Genomic DNA, 20564 nt, shown 5'->3' with positions numbered 1-20564 from the left:
GCATTTACCACCAATGTAATTTACTTACCAATTTATATTTACCATCAATGTATTGTACATACCAATATGCATTTACCATCAATATATTTTACTTACCAATATGCATTTACCATCAATGTATTTTACTCACCAATATGCATTTACCACCAATGTATTTTACTTACCAATATGCCAGTAGTTACCAGCAGTACTATGCCACATGCTGCTATCAGGTAGGGGAAGTAATTCTGCATCCAGTTTGGCTGAATGTAAGTCTCAAATGCTATCTCATGCTGAAAAAAACACAAAACAGAAAAACGAAAATTAAGTAACTGCTCAATTTCAGATTGGTAGTCATCTGTTAAAACCAGTCTAATCATGCAATTCACTGTTCAGTTAAAAGTTTGTGAAGAAAACTTTGACCTTAGTTACCTAAAGTACAGTCCACACAGTGTAGTTCCAAACTCTAAGGAGCTCAATGGCTTCTTGTTATCTCTCAACTTGGCTTTTGTTTTCATTCAATTTCACATGATAATGGGATTCTTCTCTCCTACCACAATACATACTCAAATCAATACATGAAGTCTAATAAATGCAATTGTTGCCTACCTGCTTTCTTCCCCCAAGAATCTGGGTATTCCTTTTATTCTTCTGTACTATTAACACTTTTTATCCCATTATGTGTACTTTACTTTAAAGTGTCTGAGGTATTCAAGTCAATCTCCCTGAATCTAATATGAAACCCAGATTCGAATCAAACATGGACAAGCTGGTATCACAATTTTACTGCATCATTTTTCTGTAATTTCTGCTTTTATTTCATCTGTATTTTAATGTTCATTTCTAAGACTAATGAAATTGTATGGGTTGTCAGGTCTGGTTAGTATTGGATTGTGATGTCATCCATAACAAAATGATGAAGGCAGGCCCATGAGGAAGCAACAGCTTGAACCTCATCTACTTCAAGTAAGGTCTCTACTGCTAAGGAAGTACTAGATCTTTTGATTGGGGTGACAATTTACTGTGAGACAATGGAAGTCAAAATATCAATGGAGCCCAAAAGACATTTTCTACCTTTTCTTTTCCTTTTTGAGGCATTAAGACAGAAATGGTGTGCACTAAGTGTGCATAAAAGCATATCTTGATCATACCCAACACCGATTTGACTGAGTTTGAGATCTCTATAAGTAGTGGAGCTAACAAAAATAACTGATTTTTGCAAAACGCGTAGTGAAGCTAACAAAGATAACAGATTTTTGCGAAAGGAGAAAGATGGAATCATAATTCCCATTAAACTGGACAGAGACAAGGCACGAATTTCACCGTCTTCTTGCAGATGCTGAGGTCATGAAAGGACAGTTTATGGGGGATTTTGGTTCAAGACCATAAAACACATGATCGATTCCATCTCAGCAAAAGAGGGCAGGCAATAGCTCTTAACAGCTCAAAATACTTAATGAGATCGGCAATTTGTAAACCTGAACCAACTGCCATGCCATGAGAGAATTTAAGTGTGTTGTAAATAGCTGTTCAATAGCCCTTGAGAAGCTACTGAACAATTTGGAAATCAGCAACTTAAGTAACAGAGGGAAAGCTAGGATCAACATGTTTCCAATGACATGATTCATGCCACTGGCAACCCAGCCCAAAAACTTGTTGGTGGAAAGATCACTTAGGATGAGCCAAACATAAAGATGGAGAATGTGCGAGTTATTATGAAGGAGGAAGCCCCGTCTTGTGACATAATATCCTTCACGTGAGTTACAGACCTTGGTTGATTTATCAACAAGTCTAGAAGGTCACAAACAATGGGCAGACAGTGGGGCTATGAGAATGATTAAAAACTGTGAAGTTCTGACTGAAGAACCTGAGTTAGTGGTCAGAATGGTATAAGGTGTATGATCTCACTGAATTTGTCTGCTGCCCATGCTCTCTGGTCCAGTACTGGAGAAATTTAAAGGAAATCTGTTGCTGAGCGAAACAAGTCCACCAGACGCTTTCTCCACAGCAAGACAAGGAATTTTGTTATGGAGCAATGAAGAGACCATTCAATGAGAACTGCTTTGTTCGAGCAGAACAGATGGTCCGTTATTATGTCCTTTTTCCCTGGAATGCAGCAAACTTAGTGAAGTTCACTGTGGTGGCCCAGTGGAGGAATTTCCTGGCCTCCATGTTAAGAGAAGGGACATATGTGCCATCTCAATGTCAGAGATACACTAGGATAGTCATGTCATAGGAGACCCTGACACACCAACCATTTACTCTGTCACTGTGCCCTTGCAATGCTACAAATTCAGCTTTCATTTATAAGTTATGGATGTGGAGAGACAGATCCAATAGGTGGAAAATATCGGGATGTGCAAATAAACATCCTGAGCGTTGATAGAGACCTTAAAATCTGATGGAAGAATTGTGTTCTGGAAATAACATATAATCCACAGGACCACAGGAATCAATGTTTATATTCACATATTTATAATAAAAAAATATACCTCAACATATCTGTTTCTGTTTATAATGTATATTCGACTACTTTTCACAACACTATTTTTCACAACAATGTGTCCACTATTTTACTGCAGATTTGGTCTGAAGCAGTCTCTTCCTACACACAATTTAACAAATTAACCCCTGGAGCTTTTTGTCATTTTTGCCTAAAAATCGAGTAGGAAACACATTTAGAAAGCTATTTCTGAATAGACTTGAAAACACCGAATCCCCGGTCATCTTTCAATAAAATACTGCCAAGTGGTGTTAGAAACATCGATTTTCATTGGCTATTTGACTCACGCATGAGCAGAAGGATAAAAGTTGGACTTTTCTTTTTCTTTTCTTTTTTTGCTAAACGGAGCCATTATTTTTTAATGTAGACCACTCTTTATTCCAAATGCCCACCTTATCCTACTTTTTGCAAAGGCTCATCTGTCTGTTTGCAGTTCATACCGGTTTGCCTTAGATCTGAGATCAAACATCCAGATACAAAATCAGATTCTGACCATGGGCAAATTTTGGGTTAAAAAAAGTCGGGTCCAAAAAATGAGGTTTTTCTATCTGTATTTTGTAGTGCAACTAGATATTCCAAATTATTTGGTATCATTGTAGAGCTACATCTGTCTACCTTTCTATAATACCACCCACTTTATCATGCATGACCATGACGCTACAGAACTCGGCAGTAGGCTACTACCTCCTGCCCTGTAAAGTCATCGCTAGGGGTTAATGTGTTAACTTTGCAGATTTCACAGCCAATAAAGACTTCATGTCTGCTGACATTCTGCAAACAAAGTTTGCACTTACCCCACTTGTCAAATTTGACTGGCTAGTGGCAGTTACCTTCGCTATCTATAGCTGATACTGCTGGCCGTTTCCTTGATCCCCTGTAACCTGCAATAAGCTGCTGTCCAAGATTTATTCAGAAGTCAAGCTGACACCATTTTTTGGTCCTTCCTCTCCAGGTGATAATCAGATGGTTTGGGGATTCTTTCATGGTCAGGAAGGCATTGCAAAGGGCTATATCAAATAAAAACCAGAACAGATACTTCCACCATTTCTTTGCTTTTCTGCATGTACCATATTGCATTCTGATCTGGTCAGCCAAGTCAACACCCATTTTCTTCTTGGAGTACAATGTGGCCACACCAGATGCAGTTATCTGCTGGCGAACACCATGTCTCAGCCATCGCTGTACTACAGTTTCTTCTCCAGGGCTGATGTTATTATAAAGAAAATGGACAAATTTTCTATCTTTCCATGAAGTTATTGTCAATGTTCCCTTCTGCATTGTTCTAAACTGGCCTCTAGAAAGGCTTCTGGGACTTTTTATGACTTCAGGAATATCTCTTCTATTTGCACGTACGGTTCCACAGCAGTATATTTTGTTAGTTTGCAAAGATTCGAAAAGGGCCAGACTTGAAAAATAATTATCCATGTAAACATGGTGGTTCTTGCCAACAAGTCTTCTTGTCAAGTCTGTCACAACTCGGGATCCTAGGCAATGTTCAGTGCCTCGACCTTCTTCACGTCCACAATATATCTGAAATTCATGAAAACATAGCCATTTGCTGGATTGGCCCTCTCCCATACTTTTATACCAAATTTGGTAGGCTTTGCTGGCAAGTACTGTCTAAAAGATAATCTGCCTTTAAATGCTATCATACCCTCATCAACAGCTTGATCCATCAGTGGGTTATAATTTTCAAGGCACCTTGTAAGGACAGTTTTTAGAACTGGTTTATTTGACACAACTTGTCATGCCCAGGTTGTCTCCATGGAGGGTTGTTAGTCACATCATTAACATGAAAATATTTTGACAGCTTTTCAAATCATTCTCTTGTCATTACATCTGGAATACCTGGTACTCCATAAAAGTTACCTGTGTTCCAAGCGATCTTGTATTCAGGAATTTGCATAATACTAAAAACGACATGTATTCCAAGAAATGCCTTCATTTCTGCTACCGAAGTAGGTGACCACTTGGGATCAGGCTTCTATTCAATTTGTTTTCCGGCATTTCTATTTGTTTCATCTAGCAGTAACTGGAATATATCTCCCTTGCATTTTCTTCTAAAATAAATGTTGGCTCTGAAACTACTGTAAAGTCGTCCACGTTTACTGGTCTCAAGTGTTCTGACCAGATTTGATTGTCACACGTTTCATCCTCGGATTCAGATAAATCTGAAATGTCAGGTGTCGAAACAGGACTTGTACTAATGTCCGATCCTTAATCCTGAATCTGAATAAAATCAATGTCATTTGCAATATCATCACTTTCAAATCCTTCAAAACACGCATCATAATCGTCGTCTGAATACATGAATGTTGCCATTGTTTTAATTTCACAATTGACCTCGTTTTCAATAATTTCCCACTTATATGCTGTAAAACTACTAACAGAATATGTTCATCATTTCATAAAAAGACTAATTTCATTGGCTAAATATTTTCAAAATGAACGGATGTTTGTAATTTCATCCAATACAAAGCTTTAACATAAAACGTGTATATGCATATCTGGGGTTTCCCAACCCTTGGCCGGAAACGCATGTATGAGCCAGCCGAGACAGAGAGAGTATTATTAGCAGCTTGTATATGTGTTTCTGGGGTTACAAGGAATTTTTATGGTCGCATATATGTGTCAGAAGAAGGTAAAGAGTTAAAGGGTATAGTTTGATTATGAAATGTAGCTTTCCACTTTCCTTGATGACCAGGAAGATTCAGGACAGAATGCAGAAGACTGATCAAATGTGACCGAGAGGGACTGTCCCTTTCTTCCTATGACTTCAGCAAATTGGACCAGTGAAAGACCATGGGGATCCTTGAGATGGGGGGGGGGAGGAAATACCCACTCATCATCCTTGATGCTTAACCAAGCTTCTGAAAAGAGGTGTAGATCAGCACTTACAGGGAGGGATGTTTGAAAGGAATGCATGGCAGGAAGTCCCTAGGAAAGGATGGCAGGTTAGAGAACTTCCTCAGCAACTGTGCCATGAACCCACAAGATTAGCCCTTAGGGAGCTCTTTATTGTGGTAAATTATGACCTTTGAAGAGTTCAATGCAATGTCATGGTGGATGTGTAGAAGTTGCGCCAATAATGCCATTGAGATGAAAAGCACATGCTTGAACATCTTGGCCAGAGCTTTTATCATGTGTTACAATATGGAGGGATTTAATGTGGCCACCTTCAGCATATTAAATGAAGTAGCTGAAAATATGTCAGCATCAGAAGCAATGGTGATTAAAAGCCAGCCTTTCTGCTTCATTCATTCTTTTGGGAAGGTAAAGGTCTAGTTGAGCTACCCATCTGGAATGAAACGGCATCCAACTGGAGAGGTTTAGAAAGCCACTTTGGTGAATATGCCCAGTGAATCAAAGCAAAGATTATAGGTCTCAAGTTAGAGGGAAGAACGGAAAAACCTCTTTGCTATTGAGTGATGCCTTGGCCTGCTGAAAACCTCATAGAGGAATGAGGAAGATGCAATTCTGGTTGTGGATGAACCCTGGAGACCTTTTCCAATATGGAAAAGATCTTCTTGGACTGAGTGCCAGATGGTTTCAGGTGAAGTCTGTGAGCAAGCCTTATCAAAGAACTGGATCTCATCTTCCTAATCCAACTGAGAGGAACTGGTGGGCCTAATGAGTTGTCACTGATGCTGCTTCTATCTTTAACTTACTCAAGTCAATGAGGACTGACAGAGCATCACCAACCATTATACTCTGAACAGGAGAATGGCTGGACTTCACTATGTCCCGAAGTTGAGTAGTCTGCATTGCACAGCATAGCTTATTGTGGTTTACTATGCGCTTCTCCTTCCTGGATGATGCTATGCCTCCAGCCAGCTTGGTGGGTGCCACCAGTTGATAGAAGAACACAAGCCATGGTATCACCTCTACCTGGAGTCTAGGGTCAAGTAGCCCAGGGTCAAGTAGCCCATGGAGGCATAAAGGACCAATTACAACAAGGTTACAACCATAAAGTTTCATGGTATAATAGGGAAGGAGGAATAATGATCTGATCCCCTTCCCTAGTCTGAACACAGTAGGCATACTCCCAATCCTGCACATGGTGAGATCACAGAGGAGGGAAATGGGAGAACTTGGTCAGATCCCACTCCATGTGGCCTCTGAGTAATGACTGGTGAAATACTGGTGATCTTACCAGTGTCTGCTGACCATTACGATCTGACCAGTCACCAGGATGAATTGGCTGATGCCTGGTAAGCAGACACTGACCAATGACCAGTCACTGCCCAATAACTGGTTGGTAGGGCTTAAATGATGCACGTCTGCAGCGTATCAATAGATATCATTAAATACAGCCTATGATATGATACTGAAACACATAACAAATTTGATCTTCTTTTTTCATCTTTTGGTCAGTCAGTGTTGGGAGATACCATTTTATGTGTTGACATATTGATTGTATTTCTAGCAAGCAGATAGCAGACTGGCACAGACCTGTCATCTGTTTGTATGCAATTCTCATCCCTGACAAGATATAAAAGGTACTTCCAATCCTGTGAGCTGTCAGCTTGTTTTATTCAATTCAATTTTATGTCAATTCAGGCTCCTCCATCTGATATGGTGCAAGAACCGTCTTGGTCACCATGCTCTTTGTTTTGCACTGCATGAATGTTTTTAAATCATCTTATTACCAATTTCATGTCTTCACATAAATTGAAAACTTATTATGGTGCCATCTTAAAATATAGACCAAAAAAAATAGTGCCATTTCCTTGTGCAAAGGAAATCTTATCTAGAACAAGTCCAAGTGTATGACTGAAGATGACTAACAACCAAATCCTTAACAATGTACTTCCTGCAGATACGAAATACCTGCTGTAGCCACAGGCACTTGTTTCTGAAACAGAAAATAACTGACATCTACTCCTCCCTTCTACAAAATAACAAGGCAACTATAACTTTGGCAGTTTGGTATCTGGCCTCTTGTTGATTTAGTGCCAATGCTTTTTTTAAATCCTACTGGCACATTCAGCCACGAATGACATATCAGTGTAAAAGAAGGTATTACAAATTACATATCAGTGTAAAAGAAGGTATTACAAGTTACATATCAGTGTAAAACGAGGTATAACAAATTACACATTAGTGTAAAAGGTATTACAAATTACATAGTGTAAAAGGAGGTATTACAAATTACATATTAGTGTAAAAGGTATTACAAATTACATATCAGTGCAAGAGGAGGTATTACAAATTACATATCAGTGTAAAAGGAGGTATTACAAATTACATATCAGTGTGAAAGAAGGTGTTACAAATTTGTTTCCCAGTTTAAATACTTAACACATCATTTGTTGCAGTCCAGTTCATATGCTGATGTATTCAGTTTTGGGTGTATAACAATTGTCTCTCTACTGATACATCATAAGAAGTGTTCTAGTGAATGCCCCCATGTTGATATGGATGAGTCACAACATGATTTTCAAGATGATTGCCAGGGTGGTTATAATTTGTCTTCTAGTGAATGCCCCCATGTTGATATGGATGAGTCACAACATGATTTTCAAGATGATTGCCAGGGTGGTTATAATTTGTCTTCTAGTGAATGCCCCCATGTTGATATGGATGAGTCACAACATGATTTTCAAGATGATTGCCAGGGTGGTTATAATTTGTCTTCTAGTGAATGCCCCCATGTTGATATGGATGAGTCACAACATGATTTTCAAGATTGCCAGGGTGGTTATAATTTGTCTTCTAGTAAATGCCCCATGTTGATATGGATGAGTCACAACATGATTTTCAAGATGATTGCCAGGGTGGTTATAATTTGTCTTTAGTAAATGCCCCATGTTGATATGGATGAGTCACAACATGATTTTCAAGATGATTGCCAGGGTGGTCATAATTTGTATCGGGCACCAGCTAGATATCAGATGAAGTCTTCTAGCAAAAGCACAATGCCCATATAACCTATGATCAATGAGAGGCAGCAATAATACATTGTCAAGATAGCCACTGTGGTGGCCATAATGGAGGTTTGATGGCAGCAGTGAAAGTCACAATGGACATTCAGGAGGCTTTCTTTCAGGATCAACTAGACACCATAAGAAGTCATTTGTTGAAAGCCCCATGTTAATAAGACTTTTCGATCAGGATTAGTAATAAGTTCTCATGATGGGCACTTCTGTATCCATATTGAATGTTGCTGCTGCACCACTGTCATTTAAGATCAAATAGACCCTGCGGTGAATGTGTGTAAAGTTTCAGGGCAATCTTCCATGTAATTTGGGAGGAGTAGCAACAACAAGCTAACTTGTCCTAATAGATGAACAGATAATGGACAATGTATCATACCATAAGCTCTCTTTGTCTATCATCCATTTTTTTATATATAAAAGTTGCCTTCAAAACAATGGCTAAATGTAGCTAACTTAAAATTAACATAATTCTGTAATTTCATTTCCAGTGACCTCGATATCTGATCTAGCGATGATGGACTCAATCAGGAGCTGCTCTGCCACAAATATTATGCAATTATCTAGCTAAAAGCCATGTGCAAGAAATGATGGCCAAGCAATCTGGCTTAGTATCATCCTTTTGGACATAAGACAGGTTTCATATTTAGAAATGGCAGCCATATTGAACATAGATCAGCATCATTTTTGTGCGAACTTGAAAGGCATATGTCAGCATGCCTTCAATGAAATTTAGTGAAATTCTGTTTACCTGTTTTTGAAAAGTTGTTTAAAAGATTGTCTATTTTCAGTCACAGTGAAAATATGGAAAGTTGTATCGTCATTTGTCAAAATTGACAGGCCTTCATGCCAGGGTGATTCCAGTAAAATTTGATTAGAGTCTGTGGAACAGTTTTTAAGAATGGGATACTAGAATTGGCGGGGGGGCAATGCAGTCAAATTTAATTACAAATCAGCATCATTTGCAGATGGCCTTCTCGCCAGGACGATTTCTGACAACTCAGGTTAAATTTCTGTGCTGTACTTTTTTGAGAACTTATGGGTTTACCATTTTTATTCACTGCTATATCTGACTGAGGATAAACAAATGCATTTTATCAGAGTTGGTCTAATTCTGTTCAGCAGTTTGTGAACAGAGGTTGTTGGAGAGTTTTTTAATTTGTAATTATGCTGGCTGTATTTGATAGCAGATTGGAATAATTTGTATAAATTTAAATGGTCTTCATACCTGCATACTTTCTGTCAAATGTGGCCAAACAGTCAAACAGTTCTTGAATTTTATAAAAGGTGGGCATATTTGATGGTGGACATGAGTAAAATTTGAAAGGTCTTTACGCCCAAAAGCTTTGCATCAAATTCTATTTTCTTTTCTATTTTTAGTAGCAGTTTGGTGTGTCACAGTATCTGTATAAAATTTAAAGCTCTTTATGACAGCGTACTATATGATAATATCTGTTAGATTTTTCTGAAAACCAGTACATCTGAAAAAGTCATTTAAAGGTTTCTCTATATTTATTAATGGTAACTATATCTGATGGGCAGACTGGCATAATTTCTTTTCAGATTCTTATCAAATTCTTCTTGGCTTTTCTTAGAAAAAGTAATTCAAGGTTTTTCTGTTTTTAGTACTGTCTGGCATATTTAATGGCAATCAGCATTATTTGTACAAAATTGAAGGGCCGTGTTAGTAGGAAAGATTTCTGTTAAATTTAATCAAATTTTGTTCATTTGATTCAGAAGTTTTTTAAAAGTTTATTAGTTTTTTGTAACTGCGGCCACATCTGAAGGCAGTTCAGCATGATTTGTACAAACCTGAAAGGCCTCTATGCCAGGTTACTGCTAATCCTGATCCAAATCTTCTAAACTGTCATTTTAAGATTTAACTATTTTTTTTAACAGTGGCCGTTTTTGATGGCAAATCTGTAATATTTTTGACAAATTTTAGAAACTGTTATGCTAAATGATATTTCATCCGCTACTTAACTGAAATAATACTACCTACTTCAAGCTAGAGTCCCTCGTATCTTCTTTAACTTACAAGTGTTATGACAATTGCATACACGAGATTCTACTGACAGTAGGCCAAAGATACTTTAAATGTTGTCTACTGCACATATCATTTTACAGTTGAGATCCATCACTTTTGAAATTAAAATAATTTTTTAAAAAAATTTTACCCCCCAAACAACCAACATGGTATTTTTATGTGTTCTATCAACACAACAGAGAAACCAGCCAGAGCCAGTCTAAAGGGGACTGGAAATCTTCCATCAGTACATCAACATAATACAGTGATATGTGGCAGAGCAAATGGGATTAGCACACATTTGATTCTACCTACTGCAGGCCAAAAGTACTCTTTTAATGACTGTCTACAGCACACACCATTTTATAGTTTGATTCAATAATTATTTAACTACCACCTCAAACATGGTATTTTTTCATGTTCTGTCAACACATTAGTGAAACCTGCCAGAACCAGTGTGCTGGTGATTGGAAATGTTCCACCATAACAGTTCACCTGTGCGATGATATGTGACATAGCAATCAGATTAAAATTGTTAATTAACAGTTGACATGTGTATAAAAGTTAAGTGATTACCTTATTGTCTAAACTTGGGGCTTTTAAAGCTAAATGCAGGATATTTTCTTGAGGTACTTGTAGTCTTAAAGAAATAAAAGGTGGATGTGATGTCTTCAAATCCTTTGATGAAAATCTGCAGACCTTTGTCGCAGAGAGATAAGACGAAGAGACAGACAATAATAAATGATTTTGGCAGACACACTATAGCAACCAAAAAAATTTGTTGCTGTTGTTATGTTTAATTATTACTGTATTGTTCAAGATGTTTTAAGGGGAATATTCAAAGACAGATCTTATATATTTTGTTTAATACATGGCAAAATGCCAAAACATTTACTTTCTCCCAATGGTGTCTTTTGTATTTCATAAACTTTCTGAAGTTTTCATGCACTTAAATTAGTTTAAATTCAATCCCTAGATAAAATATAAGATAACAATACATCAGAAGATAATTAATTTTAGGATAAATTATTCATGTAATCATAAAACAATACACAATGTATTGTTTCACTGTTTATTTCATATCTAAATCAATTATCTCTTTTTTTAAATCTGAAATCTGCCAAAGATTTTGGGATCTAAGCCGCAGACATGATTTTGGTCTTTCATAAAAAAAGCAAAAAATTTTTTAAGGGGGTTTTGTGGGTCCTCTCCCAACAGGGTCTCGAGGGGTGCTTCCCCTTATCTGGGGGTCCTGGAGGCCAAAGGCCTCCGGCCCAAAAAGCATTTTACATTCATGAAAAACTGCTCCTGGTGCAACTAATGATCATAATATACAACAAAATAATCATTTGAAAAACTAATAAATTTACCAAAAATGTTCTACTTGACTTGAACAATTTCACAATATTTATTGTCACATGAATTTGTTCTCCGATACTAATGACGCTGAAGTTTTTCATGTGCATGTCAGTGTTCACATCATAATTAAGTCACAATAATTTGTACATTTTTGCAGCAAACATATTATATTCCTCTCTTTTCATAACAAATCTGTAAAATAAACACCCAAGTATATCAACTAAATACAAATAATCCCATACATTCACTTGTCTATTTCTCCACTGGACACAACCTGTCTGCAAACCAGTTGAGCTCTTTATGCAGCTTTGGCGAAGATTTCTTTAGCCTTCCTTTTAGTCACCACTGACTTTTTGGGCTCAATGTGCAATCATATTTTTCTCCTTCTCAAAGAAAGCCTTTTTCTTTTCAAGCTGTTGGTTGTATTGGCAACATGTAGAACGTATATTCTGACAGAGGGCTCCATCTGTTCTCTCATGCAAGAAATCTTTCTTCTTATAGTAATTGATTGTACTTTTTCCAGATGCATTCTGAGCATCGATTTTTCTGTATGCAGCTTCTTTTGTAGATGCTGTTCCAAACTCTTCCAACCGTGATTACCTTAATTCAGATCTTTCTTGCAAAGGTCACAAAATGCAAGTCCTATAGCATTCAATTTTCTTATAAACTGACCAACTAAATTTCCGTCAACTTTTCGCTCCAGCCATTCCCATTTCTATACATTTTTAAACCTGTATCTAAACTTTTCGTGTCATGGTCTCTCTCAACAACTCAGGATGCTATGTTTTGCAGGCATGCTTCTTTTTTCCATTGCCATCAGTTTACATTACACGAAGAGTCATTTGATGAATTTAAACTTTTGACGAATCAGAATAATCTTTCATTCTCAGGGTGAATATAATGTGGAAGAATATTGGAGAGCAGTCAGTAGCCTTAAAAACCCAGCAAAAAGAAAACTGAAGCTAGAACTTCTTTGCCAGCTTAGCAGTTTTCTTGTCATTACAACACTCTATTGCTGCTACACAGATGACATTCTCCATTCTTTGCAAAATATAAAGTGATTCAGGGGGAAATCTGGACCAGAGACCTATAGACAGGCTGTTAAGTGTGAAGTTAAATAATCACAGCAGATGTTATCAGTGGTCAACAGACAGCGAGTTTGTGAAAGAAACTAAAAATGCTATTTGATGTTATTAAAAAATGAAGAACTGTGAATAGCAAAAGACACATATTCATCATAACTGTAAACAAAGTACCATATTTCAGTGATAAACTGTTTTGAGTTTTGACCCAGAAATGAAAATGACATCAAAATGAAGATAATGGATGGATGGAAAAACAAACAAAAACATTTAAAATACTAAAACTATTTACTTCAATAAGAGAGCAAAACTTCATGAACATTCATCAGGTTTTCAATTTCATACATTTCATAACTTATAGACAAAAGTCTGTTTCAGTTTTCAAGTTTCAGTAGATAGCAAGCATATGGATATAAAGTTCTTGGGTTTATTTTGCCTGGCTTTTCTACAGATTAAATCACACATGTTCACCATATGGTTTGCGGCAGATGTGGCCTGTGATATTGTTTTATCCAGTTACATCATATGATACAGTTTTAAAAATCAGTATCTGGCCTGTGCTTGCCTGGATTATATAGGTCAACAAGGAAAAGAGGTCCAATTCATCATCTCTTCATAAATTTTATGGCAAGTGAATAAAGTAGCAAGTCAACAACAGTATTTACCTTCTGTTTAGACAATTGGGACTGAACAAACTTATACCAGACAAGTAGTAGTGCTTTTTGGACTAGACAAGTTTTTCACATTCCTCTTATTTAGGACGATTTCAAAAAATGTTTTTAGAGTATGACCCCAAGTGTTCCCTTATTACTACTAAAGGTCAACAAGACTGACCTTAAATGTCTTTATACCATAACGCAAATATATAGCTGAATGGACACAGGCATTCTATGCACGAGTCACATGAATTTTAGGTTTAAATGTTTTTAAAATGTTTTATGTATTATGAGTAAACAAATCTTGTTGACTTATCTAACAATCACTGTATAGCTAATCTTCACTAGCCAGGGATTAATAATCAACCTCATTCCACAGTGATCCTTACGACAGGTGGCCAGCCAGAACAGTGTTTTGAACATGTCCCTCTTTTGGACAAACAAGTTACTGTTTAGCAAGTAAAATCCATTGATCAGTAAGAGAACTCTGTATATGACCTGGTATTTAATATGCCAACTTCATTACTTCCATAAGCCTTCACTTGAAATGAAAATTCTCCATGATATGGTTTAACTGGAGTACATTACATAGGAGATGTTAAAATTATTTTCAACTATCTTAAAAGTAAATTAATAAGCAATCTCATTCGTCTTTTATTTCAGCATTTTCCTACTCAAAGCTTTAGTTTGTAGTTGCCGAGGGCCATTTTTGAATACCTAAATACCTCCCTGTTTGGTGTAAATTTCCCTGGTTGATTGTCCATAGGAGCACTAATCTTGACTATCCTATTTAATGTTTCCTATGGCATTTTTCTCCTCTGTAAGAACACTGAGAGACCCATTCCTACATCAGTATTGCCATGAGGTAGTAACAAATCTTTCTTAATATCTGCTGGAAGAAATTGTATTTAAGTTCTACTGCCCTGCTTCTTGGCAAACACCCATCTCCAGCAGCCATCAACTCAATGAACATCTGTCGGATATAGATGTAACTTCCAATAATGTTAGTACATGTAACAACATTTTTTGGTCCAGGTGCTGTTGCCTTGTTAAAATCTCTGCAAGTGTTACAGAAGCTTTCTCAAATCTTCCAACTGGAGAAAAACTAGCCAGTACTTTAATTAGCTTGTATTCAAATGGAAGCCTGTTCACAAAGCATTTCAATATTGCAATGACTGGATTCCCACAATGTCTCTGTACTGTGGCTCTGTCTTCTTATTAGTTCCTTCCTTGCTTCTCCACTAAGAATGTCTTTACCACTAAGCTGAAACTGTATCCCAATATCAAGGCCTTTACGGACTTTTGGTACAGTGGCATTCATAATGTCTGCACCGCTTCAAAATGGTGTACATGAATGTCATTTTACTGTACAAAATGTGTACCACTGGTACATCTACCTGAAATTCAGTGAAAATCCTCAAGCATTAGTAATGCTGACAGAAGAAATAATTTGATTTATGTCATCTTGCTGCTCCTCTAACCCTCTTTAAGTTTATACTCCTTGGCACCGTCTTTAAATTCTTGTCCAAACCAGACACATACTCTTGGATCCCTGTCCAATGCCCAGTTATATGTTGGAATGCTGGTCCAATACTCAGCCAGCCAAATGGTTCATGCTTGACAACATCTTCTGGATGACCAAACTCTAGTTGAGTAACCTTGTAATCCTTGCTCCTACCTACAGTGTCCTTGAGCAATCCATGCAAGTCTGTAGCCCCCATTTGATGTCCTATTCATTTATGTCCTTGTTGAAGACGTTGCAAAATGTGAAGATTACACATATTTGTATCAACAAAGCCTTTCTATCTTTCAAAAGTTTTCAGAAAACTTATCACTTCTTAATTAAAAATTCCACATCTAAGCAATCAATATGCATGGATTCAACAACAGTTTTAATGACTGACTTTCCATCTGTATGAGCAAAAAACAAAGTTTTATACAACCTGCATCAAACTGCACCATGTGTTTGGGGACCATATCTGATCAAAAGATCCATTTGCTTTCATCACCTGTGTCTGGATTGTCTCACCAAGCCGAAATGTGAAGTACTTATTTGAATTTCTGACACAACACCAAAACATCAAAAAGGCTGGCCTCAGGCCATCTGATAGCAGACAGGAGAGTTTTGTTCTACTCGTACTGAAACCCTCAAGTATTTGAATATTGCTTTGAAAGTCTTTGCAATACAATCAAGGACTCAGAAAAAAAAGTTGTATGATGCAAATTTCATTGCCCAGATTACATGTACATCAGCATACAAGACATTTCTGCTGGCAGTGTGTAAACTTCACAGTTCTGCTCTGTTACTTTCTTCCCACTTACCTTTCGTCATTGGTACCAGTAATGTGTATGTTAAGTGATGGCCCAGCTTTTCCACTTGATGGTATTACCCATCTTCAAGTTTACATTTAATCACTTGTGTTTTCATTATTAACTGGGTCTGACTTGGCAAAAGGACACATTTAAAAGATTCTTATGAAGATTATTCTTGGCATGTTGGAGACTTTACTCATTACTGTCAAACTTTATTCAAGTCTTGCAAGTGGTACATGGTGCATGATGTACAATCCCCTTTAACTTCATGTACTACGACCTCAGTTCATGTTTATTTTCATTAGTTTTTGAAAACCAGAATTAACTGTGTTCGATCCTAAGGCAAGACTGACCTGTTTTCAAAGGGTTTAATGCTGTTTTTCAGCACATGACAGACTATATATGGCAGCCAGTATATTTGGTAGAGGAAGAACCAGGAGAACCCCAGGAAGAACAACCGACCCAAGGGAAACTACTGGCAAGCTTTCTCACATACCCTCCCTGGCTGATCCTGAGACCTGAACAAACATGGACAGAAGTGAGATATCAGTTGTCTGTAAAGGTGCTCACCTTACACCATTTGGTTACCTTGGGTTGCTCAACAGGGACAGCTACCTGAATATACAGGTCACAAATATATCAGCATCCTTTCCATCTTTCTTTTATGTTACTGCAAAAACCACTGCAGTAGGATAAATTTCACTCCCTGGTTTTAAATAAAGCAAAAGTGTATGTGTGTGTGTGTGTGTGTTTTGGATTTTTAACATAGCTTTAAGAGTTTTTCAGTCATACCTCTACGATCTCTGCAGTGTGACAGCTTAAAGTGAAGTCCAGCACTGGGGCATCATGCCACAGACATGTGCCATGATGTCCCACCCAGTCACATTATCCTGATACCAGGCCAACCAGTTATAACAATAACCTCTTACCAAGCGAGGCAGTTGCTAGTACAATTTTTATAAGTCTGTGCTATGACTCGACTGGGGTTCTAACCTACAACTTCCTGCATCAAAGACAGACGCTCTAACAACTAGGTAATCGGAGTGGTTCAAAATGAAGAAAGAAATCTCTGTTTGAAGCAATGGATACAAGAAACTTTGTGCAAAGGTTACCATATTCACAATGCTCCAAAATATTACAATATGTAAATACATACAGTGGCAAGAGCAAGTTTTCACAAGTATTAAAGGGTTTTCAATAAAATGTGTATTGACACTATGTGTAAATATTTACAGCTCATGCTGTTGAACATTATCATGAGCATTTATGATTTCTTGCCGTAGCATATGTAATATCCAATAAAATTGATTTTTTTTATCTTGTCAAATATAAAGCAACATAAGCTGTTATGTAGCTGGGCTACTGTGAGATGGCAGGCCTAAAACAAATACAGCACATTAAAAGAGGCACACACAAATTAAAGATAACAGAATAATTAGCTTTTGAAAACAGATGTCTGCTCTTGTGTGGTCCATCCTATTTTCAATATATATTACAGCACCATGGAAATTTTACAACTTTTCCTCTACCATGTGAATAATCCACAGATAATATATTACTGCCTTTCCTTTTTTTCTTTCCTACTTTCTTTCTTTCTTTTATTGGATGCTTTTACTTAGATGAAATATTTTGAAAAACACAGAAACTAACCCTGTGATATGCTGCATAGTATCTTAAATTTTGACACATTTGATTTTCTTTTTATAAATGAAGTTTACCTACTATTACAAAGTGCAGTAGATCTTTATTTATTTTTCATTGTCATTATCATCATCAGACAAATAAAAATATGTTTCCTACTGAACTGGATTTAAAATTAGGGTAGGTAGTCTCTCTCTCTCTCTCTCTATATATATATATATAATAATTAGTATATACAATATAATAGGCACCTCAAGTATTGGGTAAAACTGGCTCAGTTTAATTCACAGATCAATTCAATTTCGGGATTTTAAACAAACATCTTAGATTTTTTCAAAAAAAGAAATGGGGGGAAAATGTGCTAGGGTTGGTAACAAAAATCAAGGTCAGTCAGCTGACCGAACACGCCTTTTTGTGCGTGTGTGAGTGATTTGGATTTTTAATGTAGCTTTAACAATTTTTCACTCATATTGCCACGATGTCTGCAGTGTGACATTTTATAGTGATGTCTAGCACTGGGGCATCATGCCGCAGACATGTAGCATGATGTCCCACCCAGTCACATTATCCTGACACCAGGCTGACCAGTCTTAACACTAACCTATTAATGCTGAGTGCCAAGCGAGGTAGCTAAAGTACCATTTTTGTAAGTATTTGGTATGACTCGGCCGGGAATCAAACCCATGACCGATCACATCCGAAGCAGACGCTCTAACCACAAGGCCACCGAGCAGTCCCATTTTTTGTTGCATCATCATTATTGCATACCTGTGAATAGATGGAGGTGATGTTAAGGCCCGGAACTTTATGTTTGATGGAATTCAGTGTCACTGGATTGGCAATCCCTCGTGCTAGTAAAAGGTCATCCAACGTGAAGATAATGAAGTTATGGCCATTCTTAACAAAAAACATTTCCACATCGTTTCCATGGTACTGCAATATAAAAAGACTTGAATAATTACGTATTTCATTACATGACAAAACTTGATAATTATGCCTCTAATATTCAGTACCTCTTGTTACATGTTTAGGCTCAAATAAACAGTAACACAGAAAGAGTAAAACCAACAAGCTTTTTAAAATGTGACAAATAATTTATTTTCCTGGATAAATTCTGTAAAAAGGAAAAAAAGGGATGAACTTATGGTTTCAAGAATCAAATCCAAAAATAATCTAAGAATGCCGGTAATCCACGAATTATTTTGCAAAAGACCTAGTAACAATTGTTCAAATAATATCAAGTTTGAATCCTGATGGAAAATCCAAGATGGATGACGATGACATATGCTGTAGTCAGTACTGTGCTTATCTACAGTTTCTTGTAGAAATACAAATAATGGCACTCCAGTGTTGGAAATCAAAATTAAATTTGTAAGCAATGTCTTTACAAAATTTCTGTGTGAGCACTCTGCAAAATATTTCCAGAGAAAAAAGAATTAATCCTTTTGAAATCCAACTGATTTGAAGAAAATTAATACTTAAAATCTGGTTACAACAAAATAACTTGATATCAGTATAAAAAGCCCAAAACTGAGAAATCTTTCTCAAAGCATCTCTATTAAAATAAACAAATGCGCATAATGGAAAAACCGGAATTGCGAAATTGAAATGGGGGGGTCACATGATCGTGTTTATGTCACGTATACCAAAAATGACCATGTCAACAACCAATCATTTTACTCCAAGAAATAAAAAATAAAAATTGTTTACATCTTAAATCATGTAGTCCCATCATGACCTTGGAAACAACCAATCATTTTAAAATAAAATAGAACTTGTTTACGAAGGTAACTACAAGTTCTGAAACAAGTTCAGTATTTAGATCACCACCTGGTGTTTATAAACAGTCAAGGTCAAACAATTTTCTGAAAAAGTATCATCTCTAGTGAATCAATTTACATTATAATAGCATATAATAGAATAAAAAATTTAAAACTGACAAACAATTAAATTAAAATAAATATGAATTAAATCAGATATACATAACACCTTCCCCCATAAAAAAAGAAAGATTTATATGATAAAGCTTTCTTTTTACCATAGATTAATACACGAGTTTTAAGAAAAACGTAAGAGGTACTCTTATGAATTACAAACAGTGTATATGAAATAATATATTTCTATACATGGGAAAGTGCATCTGCTATTAAATTATCTTTTCCCTTGATGTGCCATAGCACTAATAACCAAATTTTATAACTGATGTTGCTTTGTGTTGTATTTCTTTGCTAAAAAACACCAAACTCTTCCTCTTTTCAGTGACAGACTGTGGGTATATGGTTGACAAGACCTGGTTCAGCTTTCATGAAAGATCAAAGCTACGTGTATAAAGAGTTAAATTCTGCAGGCTGATAGTTTGTAAACTGCAATGGATAACTGCATTCAACCCATCTTTAGAACTTTTAATCAGTTATTCTGGGCACAATATTTATTTCCTAGAAATCTTGCAGCATAAAATCAAGTGTCATAATCAAGAACTTCGTAAATAACTTTTCTGCCAATTCCTTTATTGATCATCTAGTTATTAAAAGCATTTTACCCATTGCACTTGGTGAGGCTGAATAATGAAGGACATGTTATTTTTGGTATTCAGTGATAATGTCTCTGCTGTTACATGTAATTTCAATGCATACAACATAGTGCCATTGACATTTGTCATAGAACATATGACTGCTGCAGCACTAACAGCAAAGATAAACAGCTGAAAGCATTGTCTGCTTGCTCAGACGTAGGTATTTACACAAAAAAACAAAAAACTTCACTTCTTAATTTCATTGTTTTCATTCTTATTCATTCAGTTTATCTGAACCCTAACCTGGATGAATATTTTGGTATCATGTGATCCCACAGAGCTAAATTGTTTAAGAAATGTAAATTGTGTTTAACTTTTAAATTGTCTGCATTTTAATTTGTCTTGGTTCTCTGCCTTTCTACATTTAAATAATACTGTAAGGGATTTAACGGCATTCAGTCTATTTTTGTCTATCCCGCATTACCCTGGACTTGTATTTAACACCATTTTGGGGCTTAAAAACACTCACCGGTATCTCCATTAACACTTTCCCAGTT

At 36.5% G+C, this 20564-nt stretch overlaps 1 protein-coding gene across 4 annotated transcripts in view; it reads right to left on the bottom strand.

The window, feature by feature from the left end:
* The window catches only part of LOC149787795 (receptor-type tyrosine-protein phosphatase R-like), a 160566-nt gene that overhangs the window by 60941 nt on the left and 79061 nt on the right, over positions 1-20564 (bottom strand). For all 4 annotated transcript variants that reach the window (XR_016424101.1, XR_016424103.1, XR_016424102.1 and 1 more), the window contains exons 4-5: positions 18264-18428; positions 165-272 (exon numbers count right to left, since the gene is read on the bottom strand). Coding sequence is in view for 1 of the 4 variants with exons in the window: in XM_089974000.1 (XP_089830126.1) it covers positions 165-272; positions 18264-18428 (273 nt within the window). In the remaining 3 variants the exon portion in view is untranslated. The remainder of the gene's footprint in view (positions 1-164; positions 273-18263; positions 18429-20564) is intronic.

The sequence above is a fragment of the Sinohyriopsis cumingii genome, chromosome 11, assembly GCF_028554795.1.
Source record: "Sinohyriopsis cumingii isolate HCF-2022 chromosome 11, ASM2855479v2, whole genome shotgun sequence".
NCBI classification, from domain to species: Eukaryota; Metazoa; Mollusca; class Bivalvia; order Unionida; family Unionidae; genus Sinohyriopsis; species Sinohyriopsis cumingii.
This window is presented reverse-complemented; position numbering and strand designations above follow the sequence as displayed.